The sequence below is a fragment of the Triturus cristatus genome, chromosome 2_2 (genome assembly GCF_964204655.1).
Source record: "Triturus cristatus chromosome 2_2, aTriCri1.1, whole genome shotgun sequence".
In the NCBI taxonomy this organism is placed as follows: domain Eukaryota; kingdom Metazoa; phylum Chordata; class Amphibia; order Caudata; family Salamandridae; genus Triturus; species Triturus cristatus.
Window position 1 is genome coordinate 506,228,114 of NC_140582.1, and position 21,957 is coordinate 506,250,070.

At 42.8% G+C, this 21,957-nt stretch overlaps 1 protein-coding gene across 1 annotated transcript in view; it reads right to left on the minus strand.

Annotated features, from left to right (window-relative positions):
- SLC10A7 (solute carrier family 10 member 7) overlaps positions 1-21,957 on the minus strand; it is a 781,895-nt gene that overhangs the window by 165,433 nt on the left and 594,505 nt on the right. Inside the window, exon 7 of the mRNA XM_085641628.1 lies at positions 235-318. Within this exon, the coding sequence (XP_085497754.1) occupies positions 235-318 (84 nt within the window). The remainder of the gene's footprint in view (positions 1-234; positions 319-21,957) is intronic.

Consider the following 21,957-nt stretch of genomic DNA (forward strand, 5'->3'; position numbering starts at 1 on the left):
CTCTCATAGTATTCTGAAGGCTCATCACAATTCCCCTAACCTTTATTTATTTCACAGAAATCCTTTTAACGTTACTGTTAATACTTCTAAATAATCAGCAGCACCCCAAGCAGAGGCTCTAGAACATTGGGTTAAGCAGGTGGTGTGCAGATGAGTGAGTTCACAGTGTCTCGCCAAACAAATAAGTAACTACAGTACAGAGGAACTCAGTTTAGAGATATTTTCAAATCTTACCTGCCCAATGATAAGTGGAACTACGACGGTCATGAACAGCTGTGAGAATATAGAAGTGAAAGGAACAGAAGACGACGATCCAAGCTGTAAAATAAAAGGACAGATCAATGAATCCAGGTTTTTACTTTTCGAGATAAAATATGTGCACGTCTGTTTTCCAGAACCAAATACATGACTGGTGAATGTGAAGCATTCATATTAGCAAATCAACGGAAAATACATGCTTGGCTTGTAAAAGCAAATATGAACATTGATGTCTCAATCAAGTTGAGTAGCAAGGAATGATTTTAAATCAACACTCGCTGGCTGTGGCTCTGAATCTCCAAGGACAGGACCAGGCAGAATAATATGGGATGGATGTGAGGGAGATAAAAACACCCTCACAGTGTCACGACCTAAGTACTGCCCTGTAAAGGGATAATTGTTCTATCCAGCCTTGCCCAATGACAGTGGGTGTGAAGATTGTGCCCCCCCCCCACCTCATCTTGCCCAATGTAAACTGGTAAAAAAAAAAACAGTACGCAGCCACCCTGCTTCTCTGTGGCCTGCAGCACTTTGCACTTAAGTGTACACAAAAGTGATGGATGCAATGCATGAATTAATCTCAACTACTACCAATTACCCAGGGCTGCATCCCAGTCTATCGTTAAATAAAGAAATCGTAAATCCGGTATTTGTAAAGCGCGAACTACTCACCCTTACGGGTCTCAAGGCGCTAGGGGCCGTCATGGAAATTAAGTGATCTATTGCCCAGAGTCACATGGTGCTGAGCTGATATGCTGTCAGAGCCAGGGATCGAACCGTGAGCCCTGTGCTCTGAAGTCAGCTGCCCTGACCGCTGCACCACACCTCTCCACATCGTTATTTTGCACACGTTGCCACCTCAGTTTGGATCCAGCCATATGCAAATCAGTCTTGATCCTGCTCCAATAGGAATAGTCTGGTACAAACTGCCAGGCCAGGTCCTCACTGAACCTGCATACAAGCAATCCTAGCAATTATTAAATAAATAGATTTAAAATGGAGTGTTCATGCAGGAGGTGGAGAGAGTCCCCACTGAATCCTGCTCAGGGCTGGAATGGGGGAAAAAAGCAGCCCTGGCAAACCAGCCATGCTTCCTTTATTCCTATGTCCAGCTCTCTATTTTTTTCTCCTGAAGCCCCCAACCTCTGTGCCTTCTGTTATTAACTGGGGAAGCAGGAGAAAGTACAGAGATACCAGCAGCAGCCCCTACCCTACAAACCAGTCTCCAAAGGCTCAAGCTCACCGGAGAAAAGTCCAGTGGAAAAAGCAGGCAGTCTGGGCATGATTTTGTATGTCCTTCTCTTTCCTGCCCCTGTACTGTTTAAAGTGAATAACTGGAGGGTAGGGCCGGCCAGACACAAAGATGGCGACAACTTCACAGAGCTCTGTGCTTTGGACCTAAACTGTTGTCTGTCGGATCACCTTGGACTGCTCAGGATCTACTGGTGGGAGATCATCAAGATGCTGACAGAGCCGCTCCTCATGAGCCATCTTTTTTGGGCGTCATCCTTTGCGGAGATTCTGAAGTGGGATCCTTCGGTCTCACCTGACTGCCAAATAAAGCATGCACCACTCATGATCCTGTGGCGCAGATGGTGGTAATTCCCTCAACGATAAGGCTGAGACATAGGCAAGGGAGGAAGCACCAGGATACATATTGATGCAGGAGAGAATGAAGGACAGCAGAAGTTGCACGAGATGTCCTCCTGAACCAGGGCTAAGTGAGACCATCACAGCACTCAAGGGCAGAGGCGGGTGAGGCAAGTAGACGGGGAAGGCTACATCATTTAGTGGGCAAAGATCTGTCATGAAATCATTGCTCTGATTGAAGAGGAGGGACTCCCGTGGGCACTTACTGAGGGGCAGACAGTGCACTGAGGCCAGATCAAATATTAATGTAAATTAGTTTTTGTTTGTTTTTTAAAAAAAACATTTTATTATCAGTAACTAAAATAAAATAATACAAAAGAAATAGCTTGATACATTAGGCATTGCCTACGTCTGATGAGTCCAGTGCGGGTCAGTTACACAGGTATAATAATATCACAAAGTGTTGTAAGTTACATACTAAGATGTAGCAAAAGAAAACTTTCAGAGCGCCGATCCCGGCCATTGCTTCGCCTCCTTGTTGGACCCCTTGGGTTAATCGCTCAGGTCAAGGTCCGAGTCTGGTGTTGGAGGGGCACAGATGTTACCACGGAATTAGTTCCATCTACCCCAGTAAATTAGTTTTTAACATTTACTTAAATGTAGAGCAAACAAAAAATGCTAACACACATTAATTTTGAATTAAATCTTTAATTCATTTCAATATATTAAAGTAAATTACATTTTTAAATGTTTTTATTCCCAAACGTGAACAAATGATGCTTTAATAATGATAAAAAGTAGGTACAGAATTAGTTAAAAGTAATGTAATTATATTTTATTAACATTTAATCTTACATTCATTAAAAAGGTTAAAATAATTTTAAAATGAAATAAAACAATACACATGCTTATATATATTATTTTACATTAAAATAAATGTATCTACTTTTTTAACTAATTAAAGTAATTTAATTCAATATTATTTCGTATGGGGCTTCATTTTAAGACCCTACTTTCATTATTTTCTATGGGATGGTGCTGCAGTACTAGTGGTAGGCCACATGTGGAGCTAGACAGCTCTGAGATGGAGTAAACGAATACTGTTTTGGGACCGTTTTGGCGGTATTCATTTTAGAAGTGACGTTTTGTGAATAACAATGACAATACTCTTTTCCATGGGGCCGCAGCCACCCCCCCAGCCCTCCCTATACCCCTCCTTACTCCTCTCTAATACCCTCTGCTTTCACTGTAAATATTCCCCATTTTCCAGCCACTTCTTTCTGTCCCTCCAACATTTACTACTAAAACATATACACGTGGGGATAGCCTCCGCAGTCAGGCAGAGATCTCAACACAGAAAAAGACAGGAGAGACAGAGGCGTAACCTCCACTCAAAAGTTTGTCAGTAGCATTTTGTAGATCTTTCTTTCATCTTACAAGCCACATCTTTATTTCTTTAGATTCCCTCTCCCATTTTGTCCTATCATTTAGTTGTACCTCTATAATGTACCTCTTTATTTGTTTCTACATTTTCTTTCTTTTTATGTCAATATTTTCATCTTTCTTTCACTAGGGTTGCTGTCCTGGTTCCCCATCTGACAATGCATTTAATTGTTCTTCTTTACATTTTACTTCCTTTCCCATCTTTCTCTTCCCTTTCTATTTTTTCAATCTTCCCTTCGTTCTAGCCTGCTTTTCTTATTTAGTGTTTTACTTTTATTTCCTTCATACGGTTTCCACTTTATTCTTTCTTTCCATCATTATTTAATTCCTTCTTTCTCTGCATCCTTTTCCACTCTTTTCACCTATTCCCCTTTTCTTTCTTTCTTATCTTCATATTTCATCTATTTCACCATTTTAATTTACTTTCCTTCTCTCCTTCTTTCGTTGATCTGTCCATCATTCCCTCAGCCATCCCCCCTCTTTCCTTTATCCTTCTCTTCATCAATCCACCCAACTCTACTTCCTTTCTTCCTTCTCTATGACTATCTTTTTACCCTTCTATCCTACTCTCCTCCCTCCTTCCGATCTGTTCCTGCATTCTCATGTTCCCTTATCTACAGCCATTAAGCATTTTTTTCATCAATTCACCCTTCTCTCCATCCCTCGTTCAGCCTTACCCCGTTCATCAATCTCTTTATCCTTCTTTCATCCACCAATTATCATATTTTTCATTCATTAATCTGTCTACTCATTGTTTTCTTCACCCATCCAGTCATCTATCCCTCTATCCGTCTCTCCATTCATCGTTCAACTTATCCATCCACACTTCTCTGAATGCACTTATCCTTCTCTCCTTTGCTCCTTCTCTGCCCCATCCTTCTTTCCATTACCCATTGCTCCATCCATAGATCTCTCCTCCCATTGTTCTCTTCATTCATCCACTTATTATTCTCTCCATCCACTGTTCTCTCCATCTATCTATCCTCTCTTCGATCCATTCGTTCACCTTTCTCAGCATCCATAAATCCTTCTCACCCTCCAGCTTATCCTCTACCCATTCATATGTGTGTCCACCCATACAATCTCTCTCAATACTTCCCTTGATAATCGATCATCCAATTTCCTATTCTCAAACCCATTCCTTTCAAATTCTCTTGTTCTGTTTGATCCCCTACCCCAGGGTTCCAACATATTATCCTCTAGCAGTGGTATTTATGAGTTTATGTTTGGAGACCAGTGTTCTGCATCAAAGTTAAAGCATATATAAATAACACTTTAAATTGTATATGATTCACAGAACTACTAATGTAACCCATTACCCACTCATGCTACTAAAGTGTGGGATTCATGAATACCCCCAATTATCACCACTCCTAGTAGATATACTTCTGCACTGCCACCACATCATTAACTACCAGTGCCCACCACTAACCTACCAACCATTCACAGTCTCTCGCCCAGGACCACTTATCTTTCTGAATTACTCCACTCCCATAAATAGCCACCCACACCAGTGCACTATGCCCCACTACTACATTACCACCTATCAGACAGTCCCATGACCACTCCTGGAAGCAGTTCTCTTACAAATTCAACCATGGCGTTATAACCATTAAACACCACACCAATGGTCCAGACAAGACACACAATCTCATTTCCACTGCAAGGCACCACATTACCACCCCAGCAGCACAACACAGGTGTCCAGAGCACTGCATTACCATTCTCTGCACTGCACTAGCACACTACTACCAGCCCTCGGAAGAGTACTATCACTCTCTCGGACTGCACTACTACAGGAGTGCAACACTACCATCCCGTAATATGCGCTCCAACCACAGTACAACTAATCCTACTATAACACAATAAGCCTCTAGCACAGTAATATCACTCCAAAGCACCTCACAATCACACAACAGGACTATGATCCACACAACCAATCTACAAACCCTCAAAACCACAACAGCAATGAACAGCAAAGGTTCCCCAAAACCCAAAGCCTGGTATATGGAAAATAAATGCTGCGGAACAACCGGCTATCTAAAATTTGCCCCTGTAGAGATCACATGAAGTGGAGCAGAGCAGAGAACAGCAGTCATTAAAACAATGACATCGGAGATCAGCTTCTTTCCTTTATAGAAGGTGTGGCAATTTGAAACCTGCAGCAGCTGCTCTAACAAAATGGTTAAGTGCACAAATGATTTCATACAGTAGTCAGGGGACAGACGCACATGTTTAGGGGTCATTAGGTCAATGTTAAAATCAGACCCAGACATGCTATCGAACCGAGCCCCTACTTTTATTGCTACCATCAGTTATTTTATTTGTATGCTTAATTTATTATGGTATTTATGTAGCACAGATCTAGCCAGAAAAACAGCAGAGTGTTTTAAAGAAAATAGTATGAATTTATTTGTTTCCATTGAAAAATGTATAACAAAGAGAACATGGGTTTCACCTGTACCTGGGACAGAAGAATTCATCTAGGGGAGGTGCACAGATTAAGGTTATGGTTTATTACTTAGTAAACTTTTTTAAGAAGTCAATTTTCAGCAGTTTCCTGAAGGGCAACAGCTATGGTTGCAGCAAGGAAGTTCCATGCTTTGGGAACTAGGCAAGAGAAGCTTGGTTCATTGTGTGCATTTTTTCTTTTTACCCTTGGAGTGGCAAGAAACAGTCATTGAATGCTCCTCCTGGAGCCGCCAGCAATTTGTAATCCGGTGTTCGGTTCAAATGCCAGGCTTCGTACAAAAACAGATTGTGAATTTCTATGTGTACATAAGGGGTAGCCAGTGTAGATCTTTTCAAGTGCGAACAATATGATAGATAGGTTTGCTGTATTGGTGAGCCAGCATTTAGCCCTACTAGTTAAGGGCTGGATAAGCCTACAAATATTGCACCGTTGCTGTTAATTTGAGAACGCACCAGAACATACACTGATCGCCCCTCTGAAATTTTGCATAGTGGGTTTCAGCTTCCTAAGGAGGTGAAATTGGAAGAATGCAGCCATGGATAGCTTTGAGATGTGGAGGCCACTGGTAAAGCCAAGAGATGTAGATCAAGTAGATTTGTTTTGGCAGGGTTTAGCCCTCAGAGCTTTTGTACTACATGTTGTACTACTTTTTTTTTTTCCTGAGTTTTATATACCACGAACTTGACCCGAAGCTATCAGGTAATCAAGCGCTTTACATGAACACCTGTTGCGTTACACAAGGACACATTAATTTTGTTAGGCATGAGGAGATTACGTGATTTGCCCAGAATCACGGGATGCTGAGCGTCATTGACAAGACTCGAACCCAGTTCCCCAGATTGGAGATTGACCGCCCAAGCCGTTAGACCACATCCTCTCCTTTTGCAAAGTACTACAGCCTCATGTCTTAAGTACACACTTGACAGTTACTTTGTCCAAGCAGTGTTTCAAGACTACAGTGGTTAACTGACACTTCTCAATCCCACCTTCAAGGAAGGTAATCCTTTGGGCTCATTCATAAAGTGAGGAATCTGCAGGAAGAGGCATACATCAGAAGAAACAATTTCCTACCTTTGGTAACAAGATTCCTTACTGCCCTCCCTCCTCCTATTTTTGGAACACACCAAAGAAAATTAGAAATCATTGCTGAATTGTAAAAGAAAATCTTAGAAAGCAACACAATCGCAGATGTAAAACCTGCAGTTGACAAAGTAAATAAAGCTATTGCAGATTTTTACACTATTGAACGGAATAGAAAAATCAACAAAATGCATTAACAATCTCAGTAAAAAGAAAATCCATCCTTATCTATTAGATGAATTCTACATACAATCCCAACATCAACTAGAGAATCCCAGACCGTGGGAAACATATAAGAAGCAGAAAGTGGTGACCTTTTCAGAATCCTCTGGCAGCTCAGCTAAGGATTCAGACTTGAGTGAAGATACTAATACTGCACAACGCACACCAGGATTTAACACTGTTTTGTTTTGGCAAACCAAGTCGGGAGAGAGGCTCGGGTCAACAACAGACGTTTCATCCAGGGGAAAGACAGACAAGGAGAATATTTTACTAATGGGGCCCCCACAGTGACATCCATGACCAAAGATACCTTGTCTGAGACTATATCTATTTTTAATCTATTGGATCACGTTTTGTCTTCAGCAGAAATCTGCCTACTCAGTAAAGGCTTAACATTTGATCCTACTGAAAAGACAGACGTTTCCAATATTCAGCTGGAACTACTTCAGGAGGTTACAGTTAAAATCCTTTTTCTGAGAAACAAGTTACAGTGAGTGTTTTGATCCAACAAAGTTAAGGCCCTCCTCTACGTTCAATCCTGGAACCAATAAGATGCCTGTTGAACTTTTGGGATTTGACAGTATGGTCTCAAACTTGAAAACTAAACATGAGTATATCCCATATAATATCATCCTTGAAGAGAGGCCAGCTTTGCAGACACTGGGATTGCGATTCAAAACCTTACATCCTAAAAAGCGGAAGTTATGCAACAACTTTCCAATCCCACCCATAACAGACCCCTTTCGGGTAACCTTTCGCCTGAAATCCAGAAAACCATTAGCAACATCATGAAGAAGGGCAAGAGGCCGGTTTTGTGAGTAAGCAAGTGTTTGATTTTCTTAACTCCAGGTCACCCTAGACACCAATTTCACTCATTCTCTTCAAGAGCGACAAAAATGCCCAAATCTGCCAGGGAGACCCACTGTATCTGGATGTGGCTCACTCCTGGAGCCCCTCAGCAAATATATTGATATTTTCATCAAAGAATTCCTAGAATCGACTCAAAGTTAAGTCTGCAATAGTGGTGACATGATTAGCCAAATTGAAGATTTACCTTTTTAGCATGAAAGTGAGCAATTAATGTGCTTGGATATCGACTCTTCACCGATGTCCTCAACACTGTATCAAGTCCGGTCACTGTACATACTAACCGTGTCATGGAACATCTCCACCTAGCACTAAGAATTATTTTGAAATTGAAGGCCAATACTTTTTTGCAGGTAAAGGGGACTTCAATGGGGGCCTCGTTTGTTTCAAACGTTCCTATTCACTAGGTTGATGACTTTGACAAAAGGCACATCTATGATGACAATACCAATCCTTATTATGCCAATATGTCTATGGAAAAAATACATAGACAACAATGTTTTCATTTGGACAGGGGACCAGACCACTTTGACAGACTTTCTAAGCTGGCTCAATTCCTTATCTCCTGATCTGAATTATACATCCCATTCCAGCAATAATTTCATTGATTTTTTTTAAATCTTACCATACCAATAATTGATGGTAAACTGGGAGCTAGCCTATACCATAAACCAACTGACCGTAACACTTTAACAATACTCAAGTCATCATCCAAAAGCAGTGAAAGATGTCCTTCCGTTTGGCCTATTACTCCGCATATGCAAGAATTGTAAATTCAAAAATCATTATTTTTATGAGGATAATGTACTGGGCATAAAACTCGTGGCTAGGGGATACCCACATAGACTTGTGAAGCGTTTCCTGAAACGGGTATGGTACTGCCCCTGAGAATATTTATTGACCCCTAAAGAGAAAAAACATATGGATCTAGTTGTTTGGTCACCACCTTCTACATGCAAAGTAAAGTTAATTAACAAAATCATCATAAAACATTGGCCATTATTTCAATCATTTGCTATTTCGAATGAACCACTGCTCTTTTCCTTCAAGAAAGGAAAAAAATCTTAGAGATCATTTGGTTCATGCAGACATGTCCAGAATGCCAACTGATTCAGCATCCCTGTGGGGGCATACAAGATTTTGGGACATTTCAAATGTGGTAATTGTGTAATGTGAGAGTCGCCATTTAACACCAAACAATTCAAACATGGGGGATTACCTATACATTGAAAGGTCATACCAATTGTAATTCACTCAACACTATTTGTGATATTTGGTGTCCATCTGATTATATTTGTACAGGACAAGCTATGCAAGCAATCAAAACAAGACTTTGCATTACAAAAGCAGGATATGTTGCAATGTCATTTCAGCACCGTTGGTGGCGCAATTTGTCGAAAACATTAGGTGACAATTCATCGAACTGATAAAAAGACCCTCGCGTGGCAGTAACATTCAAGCTTTCCTCAACAAGCCCGATTGCCAATGGAGTGTCAACTGTGACAGCCTTACACACTTATTAAGTTAATTTCATCAATTTTTGGGAAATGCAGCTGTTATAGACTGAAGTTTATAGGTGTTATAAATAATTAGTGGGTGCTTATCCTCGGGGCATCTACGAAGAACGTTTCATGTGTTTTTAAGGCAATCCTTTCAGCTACTTGTTCAAGTTAAGTCTGCAGTGTAAACATCCTTTTATGTGTTTCTTTTGCTACCATTAAGTATTTGTTTTAAAAATGTATATAATGGATATGAACAATGCATGATTTTGACCTTTTGGATAATCCTTTTGCCTTCCTTTTAGTCTGATGTTTATTATATTTCTCAGTACAGTTTTAGGAAACCATTCCTAAATTGTTTGACCCCTGTGACAATCTTGTTCCCGGGACTCCAAGCTGTTCTTTTGATTCCTTGATGTGTGATATTTTGGTCACTTTGTGATTTTCTGAGTATGTTAACATTGTTCCATACCGATTAATGAATTTTTGACCTCTAGCTCTGCCCCAAATGTTTTGAATAGGTTTCCATGAAGGGACATCAGGCGGCCATGTTTCATTCTGAACAGAGTGTACCACGCGCTTATGATCCTTTCAGTTCCTGTTGGTTTCCAACTAATGCAGACGCCTCCCTGAAGCAGACTTCAGCAGTTCGCAGGTAATTTAATTGTTTGAGTTGAAGTGCTACGATTTTTCAAAAGCCGATGCTCAACCCCTTGTAATAAACTCTTAATTTTCCCAAAGTTGTTTATAGCTTGTCCCTGTTTACTTTGACCTGATTTGTTTCTGCCATTCATTTCTGAGTAAATACGGCTTTCTCAAATAAAATTCCCTTCCCAGTGATGGCTTATTCACTTTCCCGTCACTGTTTTTAAGCACTTTATACCTCTTTTTTGACTACATTTAATATTTTTTCGCAGATGACGTTAATCAATCTACGTACTGTGAGTAATTTGTCACTTTTTTTCTCATCTAATTCAGTTGCCATTTGATTACTCAATTATTTGGTAATTCGGATGCTCCCATTTTTTCCACTCTTTTTCTCCTGTTTCAGGATTGGTGCTCTTGCTCATCTAAACTATTTCTTGTCCTGATGATGACCAGCTTAGTTATTAGGGTCAAAACGGCGTCAGCACTTCTGACAATTGGAAAAGAATACTAGTTTTCATTTTGTTAGATAACTGAGATTTGTACCCATTATATGAAACATTGTGCTGTTCCTTTATTGTTTCTTATCCTTTTTACATACACCTTGTACAGTTTTTAGGTCTTGCCTAGGCAGCGCTGCTGTAGGAGAGCCTTTAGCCATCGGTCTGCTCCTTTTCAAGCACACTCGTGCTTGTACGGCATCCACCTTGTGGGAGCGAGCAGCGACGCGCCTGGTAATTGAAATCATATGGCACTCGCGCTGCCGCGGCTCGCTCCGGCAAGGCGGGTACCAGCACAAGCACATATGCCTGCTCTTTCGCAGCCGCGCCACACTCCCTCACGCTTGTTGGCTTTAAAATTCTGTCACCCTACGAAGTTCAGCCGTCACTGCGGTGCACCTTTCAACACACCTTATTTCACGCGTGTGTGCACAAATGAATCATGATACAAATGTAACTTAAGTTTTACACATATTAAAGTGTCAGATAACCGAAAGAATTTTGTAATTCGTACTGCGCGTGCCCATCATAAAGAGCGCACACTGGTGAAACTGAAACGCTGTCTAGCATGGGGCATTTTTGGTCGAAACACTTCCCCTATGTGCTAGGCGTCGTATAAAAAGGAGCTCTGGTGAATGTTGCAAAGGGGCCATCTTGGAATAGAGATAGACACAATGTAAAGGAGTCAGTACAGGATATTGACAATGTAATTAGTGTCAGACAACCAGTGTAACTTTTGGCGGCATACTACATCAATATTTATTCCGTTAACGAATCAAATGAAATTTAATTATTCGTTATTCACCCCAATAATTAAAACCAAGTTTCATGAAAATATAGCTGCATGCCAAAGGCGCACAACATGACTACGGCATTATTAATCGATTGCGCCTTATTATCGTTAAGTACGGTTTCAACAAACGGGTCACCTTTGCGGACGCGCAAGTGTTTTATTAGTTTCTAATAGCAAGCGTAAAACTCGTAGAAACAAATCCACATCGTTCCAATAGGGCGGTTGGCATCAGTAGTGACGTACTGGACGTGAAACCCTTTTGCCATTCACTTGCGATTGTGACATAATCTTTGTGCGTTTTAGTAAGAACTCTTGTGGTTAGAAGATATTGGAAGTCAGGTTATTGCTGTAGCTGCGGGGCTCCCTGGTGTCCGAGATGGAGGACTGCACGTTCGTTACCGAGGATGGCGAGGAAGGTAAGTTCACAGGAGAGATTCGGATAAGGAGTGGTAACCCTTAGTTTCACGTAGAAGGTTGCAGTGGTTCACTTCACTATTGTTGTCGCCTTCAGTTCAGCTAGAAAATTGTTCATTGCAGCCAATTCTCTTTCTGTTGGGAAAATGTGTTGTAAGGTGAGCACTCACATGCTCAGCTCTTATAAGGACGGCAGTGCTATCCTCACAAGTTACACATATTTCACATGCGCATGTCACAGGCAGCAGAGCCATCCCTCAGGTGAGGGCACAGCGGCTCCACTGGTGCCGACTCTCCGTCGGAAAAGTGCCTCAACTGGTGGAGTCTCTCACAAGCGCTATCTTTGAACTGGCCCAGTGTTTCCACTCAACGATGTCTCTCTCCTGATGCAGTCAGTCTCTTCACTTGCACAATGTTGCCTCTTATTTAGTTCCTCTGCAGCGCGCTGTCTCTCTGCGAGTATAGTCTCACATGTTGTCTCTCTAAATGCTGTCTCTACGGGTGCAGGTTTTATTTGAAGGCACCTTCTCCATGGGTGCTTTCGGTGCGTGGTCTTGTAATCTCACACAGGAAGCCACATCTATAAACATCTGAGGGCAGAGCAGAAATATTTCAGAGAGCTCCGCTCGGAGGGGGGTGAAGGAGTGAGAACCAACCACACACCGAGCCTGGGAGAGCCGACATGCGCCACAGCTGCACGTTTCCGGTCAGCTCTTTAGTCACAGACACTGTATGGTCTCCACTTTTACCCTCCTTCTCTCATTACAACAGTAGTTCTGTGTCTGCCACTAGCAGTGTTTCACTTCACTATTGTTGTCGCCTTTACTTCAGCTAGAAAATTGTCCATTGCAGCCAATTCCCTTTCTGTTAGGAAAATGTGTTGTAAGGTGAGCGCTCACATGCTCAGCTCTTATAAGGACAGCAGTGCTATCCTCACGTTACATACATTTAACATGCGCAAGTCACAGGCAGCAGAGCTATCTCTCAGGTTACCCATATTCCACAGGAAATAAGGTCAGACTGTGAGGCTAAACGTTACACACATTTCACAGGTTCTGCTCTAGTATGAGACATCAGAGCTTTCCATAGGATGAAACACACACTTCAGAGAGCAGAGGTGTCTGTGAACTTAGCTTAAAGACATAGGCAAAGTCAATATTTCTGGCTAAACACTTATAAGGTCCCAAAGGCGAGACCTATTGACTATGCCAATGCTTGTTCTTTATACTCACTGTTGGATCACTTGAGCACAGAACACACTGAATTATTGAAATATGATCAACTGTGAAGCAAATATATAACTAGTCAAGTCAAATTTCTTTATTCGGTTCCATATTACATAAAACCATAAAAGCACAATATAAAAACCAGGATCAAAATGATATGGTACAATATGTACAATCACGTAAGCAGGTCTGTGCAAGTTTATAATTTGAGTTAAATGTACAAATTGCAACTAATCCTAGACTCCAATTATATTGGGATAAAACAGCTAAAAACAGTACATAAAAGCCAATAACTAGATCCGCGACCTGTTAACAATACATATACATGATACCAAAGGTGGTGATAAAGGACGAGCCAACTAATCACAACTCGCCCTAAGCTGGATAGTGGATTTAAAAAAAACTTAAAACATGAAATTGCCCGTCAACATCTGGAGAAATATAAAGGCAGGGCGAACTTGTTTAAAGTTGGCCTGTTTCAAGATGGGAATTAAATATGTTTTTCTAGGAGTGTCGTAAAATGGACAAAACATAGTGAAATGTAACATTTCCTGCGGAGATATTCCATCGCAGCAGCAGGGCGGAAAGGATTGGCCTCTATTAGAGCCCCTTGGGTAAGTAAGGAGTAAGTAAAACAGATCAAAACAAAACCTGGTCAGAAGGAATGTATCGTAAGAGTTCACGAAACCAAGTATATACGGCTCAGCCTTCTCAGTGGACCTTAATATAACAAAGTAGCGAACACTTGGCTTCATGAGATCCCTCTCCTCCCTTAATATGGGTCTGACACGTAGTGAACGCCGTCTACCTTTCGAGTTCCCTCAGGATTAGAAAAAAAGGTCACCTCTTCCCAGGTTCATTATACTCCTTTTGATATATTTCAGCCATGGAATCCTTAATACTTGATCCAGGGCCAGGCAGTCTTTCAGGATTGCCTTATTTAGTGAATTCCCCGCCTTAACCCACATTTTTAACCAAAGTAACAGCGGGCAGATGGCTATCTGATCTGTAATACAGGGCAACCCTAACTCTTCGTGGGCAATAAAAGCGGGGATACCCTGGGGAACTGACAGCAGACGTCTCATGAATTTGTTTTCCGCTATTTGGACATCCTTTACTTCAGCATATCCCCAGATTTCACTGCCGTAAAGTATTTTTGACAGACACTTAACCCCGTAGAGCTCCAAAAGAGCCCCAACAAGTCTACCACCAAAATTAAAAATTGCGGCACTTTCCCTATTGAGATTGTTTCTCTTACGTGTAAGTTGGCCCCAGTTCAGTTTATCATCCAGGATTACCCCCAAGTAAGAGAAAGCGTTGTTTTAGGAATCTGGGTAGGCCCTACCTTAAAGGCATATGATCTGCTAGGCCGCATCCCCAGTTGCATGATGTATGATTTGGAGTTGTTGACTTTTAAGTCCAAATCTCCCATAAACTGGGCGAACATAGATAAGATGGTTTGCAAACCCCTCTCTGTCCTAGACATCAAGACGGCGTTGTCTGCATATAGCAGAATGGGGAGACCTCGCCGTCCAATCCAGGGATAATCAGCCTTAGTCTCCAGGAGGGTTTTCTCCAAATTGTTAATGTAGAGATTAAAAAGAAACGGGGCCAATATACAGCCTTGACGGACACCACCCCAAATGGGGAATGAACGAGATACGTTCAAACTCAACGAATATCGCACTACCGCCTTGGTGCCCCGGTGGAGGTCATAAAGAAAGGAGACCAACTCCCTGTCTACTCCTAATGCTAAGAGGATCTGCCATAATTTGCCCCTGTTTACGCAGTCGAATGCGACTGACAGATCCATAAAAGCCAGGAAGATGGTACTTCTTCGGGCGACTGTATATTTACTGGTTATTAGGAATAGATTTAAAGATTGATCAATCGTGGAACGGCTAGGGCGAAACTCATATTGGGCGTCCGACAGAATGTTATTGTCAGTAGCCCAGGACGATACCTATCCAACAATATCCTACTAACCACTTTTACCACAGATTCTAGCAGGGAGATGGGTCTATAACAGACAGTGCTGTCCCTATCCCCCCTTTTAAAAACTTGCACAATAATAGAGGTCGCCCATGAAAACGGGGCGCCAAATCTAGCAACAGCATTAATTACGGAAGTGAGCACTGGAGCCCAAAGGGCCACATCCGACAAATAAAGATCAGGTGGTATTCCATCGGGCCCAGGGCCTTGTTACGTGTCAATCCAGTGATACCTCACCTTACTTCTTCTTCTAATACTACTAGTTTTTTTGTGTCCCACCAGGATTAAGTGAAGGCGGCAGGGCCAAGTCTCCCTTGAACATGTCCTCAAAATGACTGACTCATTCGTTTTCAGTAATATGTGCTTCTAAAACACTAGCTGCCTCGTCTCCCAAAATGGGGCTATTAATAATTCTCCAGAACTTTGCACTGCACTTATAAGTTGTTGCTTCCATAAGGTTGCCCCAAGCCTCTTCCTTCATAGCTGCCCTGCATTTATAAGAGCTAGTTTGTACTGCTTTCTTCGGATTTTAACTAGAGCGGCATTCCTCTGGGAGGCGTGAAGAGCTGATTTCAGCCTCCTGGCAGCGAGTGAGCATTCTGGGTTAAACCATCTGGTTCCCCTCTCCCTCTGAGCTCACTGAGATGGGACAGACAATAATTTAGCGACAGGGCAGGATATTGATTCGAAGGCACAGATAATAGACTAATCTGACTCTACCTTCACATTCTGACAGGTCTGAAATTCAGTCTGGCACATCTCCAGTAGAGACGTGCACAGAGTGTCTGGAGAAATCTACCCCCATCCAAGTCGTCTCCCTCTGTCTGTTGCCCGTAGAACCCCTCCTCCTGTGATCTGTCTTTTTAAGTCAAAAGCGGGCCATATACCTTTAATACACAGGGGGTTATGGTCGCTCTAGCTACTGGCTATTATTGAAAACTCTGAGATAAGAGAATAAAGGGTGGTAGAGATTAAAATAAAATCAATAATCGAGGGTTCCCAGCCCAGCCCCTTAAAAGTTGTAATAAGATATAGCCTAGAGGGGGTCAATTTCCCTATGGTTAGTTGCAAATCTAAATCACAAACTAATGCGTTTAGTATCTACCCCTGCCTACAATGATCAAAATGCACACCGTCTACAAGAGGAATCGTCACTAGCCCCTGTGCCCTCCTTTCTTAAGTTCCCACAGATGTGCCTATTAAGTCCCCTACCAGGACTATGTTACCAGGCTTCCATGGCAAGACCATACCATTCGTTAAAAATGACGAGTGAGGTAACACACCTCAGGGAGAAGAGAAGTTGCATTATAAAATTTCAAAAAGCATTAGACTGTGGGACCCTGAAGTGAAGGTTAACGCCTGGAGACACGGATTATCCGTGTTCAATACCCCAATATCACCAAGTAGACTGAGAGACACAAACTGCTAGACCCCCTTCTGGACGTCCCGCCCTTGAAGGAATAGCAGGGATGTTAAAAAGCTTAAAGCCCTCCAAAAAATAAACATTACCAATGGTCCATGTCTCTTGGAAACAGATGTCATATTTTTTAATGAAAGTCAACCACCCCGGATCCGAGAACTTGCTAGCCAAACCGGCTATGTTCCATGAGATAATGTTGCAGAGGTTATTACCCAGCGGCTGTCTGCAATGGTTCACCTGGGCCAGCTGATCCTTTAAGTCCGTTTGTAAGAGCACCGTGGATTTCCTTGGACCCGGTCCACTCAGTCAATCAAAGTGGTCAAGATGTCCCAGCAGCTCAAATGAGTTGAATAAAGGGTGCGGAGGCAGTTGTTGAGGCCATCCAGATGGGGTTGGGGTCACTAATTTCCTCAGATGCGATACCATAGGTGTGGGTGGGTTAAAATAACCCAAGGGCAGTGCTCTCATAGAGGAAGAAGGGCCTGTTCTATTACAATGGTTGGCGGCATGTTTCTGCCAGGTGTGGTCTGTTGAAATTAATGATCATACAATCGCCATCACTACTCTTTTTTGAGCCTCCTATCCAGGCCACCCTCCCTTTCCACTCTAAGGCCCAAGGGTGTGTTGTTGTTAAGCCAGTATAGGACCTTGTTCTCGGTGGAATCTGGCTTTAGGACTGGCACGTTACCTAAAACCACTACATATGGTGTTGCTTCCGGGGGCAAGTGGATGGAACTTGGACCCTGGGGCACTATGTCCTATTTAACAGCGGCGAAGATTGGAGCGTCCTCTTCTACTCCCCCCACCAGAGGACTTACTCCCTGTGATGATTGGCCTCTGATCTAGATGACAACTGATGGCAAGGCCTCACCTGTGAATCACATGTGAAAGGTAGGAATTGTCCAATGCTCGTTGATGGGCCAGGTAGGGAGATGGTGCTCACTGGGTGGGGGGTTTGGGCAATGTGCACTTTACTTAAGGCAGAGGTAACAGGAGTCGAGCCGGCAGATTCATCAGCTGCATCACAGGAGCGGGGAATAGGAATGGATGTTTTAAGAAATTGAGACAGGTTTAAAAGATCTCTCTCTATAAAAGACAGCCTTTGCTTAATTGGTTCCAACTAAAAGTTCCAGGCAATCAAGAAGGGGAACTCAGACCAGCCTCTAGCATGATCGCCAGGTCGTCTTTCGTCAGGGGTGCTGCACTCTGGCTGTTTGACATTGTGTCCACTATCGATCGTTTCGCCATAGCCCCGGTGGTGGTATATTTGCGCTTGGCCCCCGATCCAACCCCACCACAAGACTGCCCCTCCTGGACAACTACACAGGTGGCTTTGGTTTGAGCTGGTAACCTGCCCCCCAATGTAGGCCCCACAGTAGGCTCAACACAATCAAGTTGCTTGTCGATAGTAGTAAGACATGTAGAGGTGGCCATCAACTCCACTCCCTCCTCGGGGCTCTGAAGCCCACTATTAGAGGCACAGGATAGGAGGTGATTCGTCGGGGCCGGGAAAGTTGGCGGGACACAAGTTTGATTTCTTTTTCAAGGACCCCCGCTGCTCTTTGTAAAAAACAGTCCATTGTGCTGGTGGTTGGCGCAGTGTAGACTACTGCTGTTTTTCACTTACCCATTTTGCCCACCCTGAGCCGTTTGAGGATGTTAGTGCTGGCTTTTCCTTAGTTTCTAGCCCCAGTCAAGTCAATGTTTGCAAAATGCACAGTATATGATAGGTCAATGCAAGCTCTATTTCTAGAATGGTGTTACCCGTTCTTCTATGCCATGGGTACTTGCAAACATTTACCTAGGGGCCACAACATATGGTCTGTGGTGTGATTGAGGGCCGCACTGATGCCAGCAGGGTGGCGGTAGGGGGTCTGGGTGAGTCAGGGATTATGTAAGGAGGTCTAAAAAAATGTTAAATAAACGTGCAAGCATTTATTTGCAGGTTAATAAATGCTTGCCCATTTACTTAACTTGTTTTCTGAATATTAGTGCTCAGCAACTAAACAGCAGCTTGCTCTGCTGTTCACCAGGGGGGCCGCATGTAAAGGTCAAGAGGGCCACAAGCGCCCCCCGGGCCGTACTTTGAGTATCACTGTTTTATGATTACTAAGGGGTCACACACTGATATAAAATGAACTGCAACCAGGATAGCGTCCCAAATAATGCGGCAATATATATATGGACTCACCCTCTGGTAAAATGAATCCTTTACAGGGATGTCAATAATATGGCCCAGTTCAGCCTCATTCGGTCTAGGACGGGCTTAGACGGGCCTGCCCTTGGCCCGGGCTTTGCCCTAGCACGCCCCGGCGCGCGTACCGCTCCAAGCGCGGTGATGTGGCGTGGCAGCAGGAAGGCTGGGACCTGTAGTCCGGAGATCCAGGCAGGCAGCTAACTGACAAAACAGGCTTAACTACTTTGATACTAAAGAGTGGGCTTACTCTTGTCTTTGACAATTCATAATGAAGCTTCTTTTGAAAATCATAATTGATGATTCGGATATTCATAATGCTTATGTTTTCTACTTGGAACCTCTGTAGCACATTTACAAAGTATTACCCCTGCTAGTAGGGCTGCCCTGTTGTAACAATCATTAATAAGTTCCTAGGGTATGCAAACATTTTATATGGTGTTTTCATTGCTATTGTTACACTCTTGGTTCCTATGCGCACCTTTCTATGAGTGGGAAAAGTATCAGCAACTAGCGTCAGAACATCAGGTGGCATATAATATACCACTAGCATTGTCATGCCAGAGGCAGAGATGTGGCTGAACCTGCATGGTGCCACTTGGTGGTATTGTAGAGATATTGCAGAGGAAAAGCTTTTTGAGATCGGTCTGAAGCCTGAAGGATAAATCATAAGGTGAGGACTCTGCTGGAAGATGTATTCAGCAGAAATACTGTTGTTTTTAGTCCAATTCCCATCAACAGCAATACTACCTGGCTGGTAATAGTGGTATTAGTCATATCTAAAACTAAACAAATAAATTAAACAGCGTATTTAAGATCACTCAAACCAATCATGCCTTCTCGGTGTGGATACCCAACTCCATGCTGGGTGCAGGGAGACAGGCTACCATGGTGCAGAGGTCTATGGAGGTGTGGCAGGTAATGCCCAGCAGATGTCCGTGGGGTAGAAAGGTTGAGAGGGTTGCAAGGTACCAGGTACTGTGGGGAAGCCTGTAAAAAAGAGTAAGAGGGACAGGGTAGACAGATGCGAAATAGTTGGTAGGATTGGATGATCAAGTGCATAAACTTTAGTGGTAGATTTAAAGAAAGTATGCAACTTTGCAATGTGATGGGCCGGCTGGTTGCATATCCTGTCCTTCTCTGATGTCAGTTCCTGTTTGCTTTTGGAAACATCTCCTTTCTATGAGCAAAGATCTGGTCGTATTTACAACAGTTTTATAGGATGTGGCAGACAGGACACCAAATCCCTCATTTTGCTCAGGACCCCATGTCCACACCTTGGTCAAAACCTACATGAGAATGTGTTACTACACATGTACCGGTTTCTTTACTTCAAATCGAAAAAGTACTTACCAACACTGAAATATGCACCTAGCAGAGGAACTAGTAATACGATTAACAGCGAGTATCACAAACATCTTACAACTGTTCATTATATTTTGTGGCTGTTTTCTACTAGCCTGTACAGAATTAAAGCAGCAGGAAACTGGCCCGGTGAGTGGGAGGTTACAGGTCACCGTCCATACTGTGGATTACTGCATGACTTAAATACGGGGACAGTAATCCAAAGGCAAATGACAGAGGGATGAAAGAATGGTGAAACTATTAACATCATCGGCAGAATCTTAATGTTGACTAAGACAACACAAAGATTTAGATAGCTAGTAAACAGTTTTCACTGGAATACTATCTGACAGGGTAGATTATAACTTGAGACCTACAGGATTTGGGGCAAACAGCGTTGAATGGGTGACAGACTGGAATGGGACACTAGCACAAAATCCTCGCTCAGTGTGGACGGTAGTAGTAAAGACTTGTCCTCACTCTTCTCACAGATGTTTACTGGCACTGTGAGGGTTGCTCAGGGGTGGTGGAGCCAAAAGCAACAAGAGGAGACAAGCCAGTAAACATCACATATGACCCAAGAAGAGTCTTTTGTTTGTATCTAAGAATGCAAAGCTAAGGTAACTAGGATCACAGAACCGGTCTCATCAATACCAGCACTGAACTGAAGTCTGGGTAACTATTTTTCATGGACACTTACTGATGGATCAAATTATCACTTGACCGTTGAGGAACTTAATATACAAGAGCAAGTCCCTTTCAAATCGTAGCACAGTGAAGAACTCAAAAAGGGGACGAGGGATGCATGAGATCAGGACAGGAATTATTCATAAGGGGACATCTAGCATTATGAATAATTAAACAGGAAAGGGTCCCGAATCTTTTTAAAGACTGCTAATGTACCTTGGTGCTCATAAATATGTATTGCAGAGATACACGATGTGAGCATTATTTATGCAGGTACATGTTTATTTTTTCGTCTCGTGGCTCTATGTCTGCACTTGCTCATTCAGCTCGCTGCGGCTTAGAGACTTTGCCATCAATCAGCCTGGGAATTTGGACTCCATTGAGGTTTTAGCGAGAGTGAAGTTTTACGCCGAGATTTGCCGCTTCGGCTCTTGGTTGAACTGTCCCTTCACGCGCTGCAGAGTGGAACAGCAATACCAAAGCTGACCTCTGTGTTTCACTGGCCAGGACTGAACCTTGTCCTACAATGCAAGTTTATCAACACAAGACAAAAGAAATACTGAGTTATACTTATCACTGTGACCACCAAATATTTTAAAGTCAAAATCACTGCGCTCCATAATGTTAACAATCTGCCGTTGCACTGTAATGCCATTCCCGGGGAACTCTGGTGGCAAGCCGAACAAGCTTCAATACGTTTGAGGCTAATACAGAGAGCAACTGGGGCAGTGTCAATCGCAACAGAAGGCCTCAGTCCCTTCACATCAGATTTCAGTCTCAACAAGACAAAAAAGTTTCCTATGGGTCACAACGTAGACGAGGATATGTCAGAGAAATGTTTTAATAGCTACAATGGCACTGCTTTAAGTGAAAAGATGGAGCTACAAACAAACAAAAGTGCAATGCATTATCAGTATTGTCTATTCTCATTGAGTATTTTGCATAAAAGGAATGGTTATGCCCATGAAACAACTCAGCCTGCTGTCCGAAGTGAGGAGGGATGAGAGGATTGCTGTCGGGACAGAGGATACTCACTCCCACATTTATCAGTCCTATTCAAAAAAGGTATTTCTGAACCAAAGACTAAGTGGAGCAGTGAGACCTTACCATATAGTTCGTTTTGTGGACCCTCCCCAGCTCTATTAGTGGCATGCTTCATCATCTCATCCTGGTCCCTAGCAACCGTGATGGGCTCGACCTCTGTGGAGGGACCGCTTTGGATATTTCTTCTCGGTCTATATATGTAAAGATAAAAATACCTAAGAACTATCCCGTTTACTCTTTATTTTGCATGCCCCATGTGTGATTCT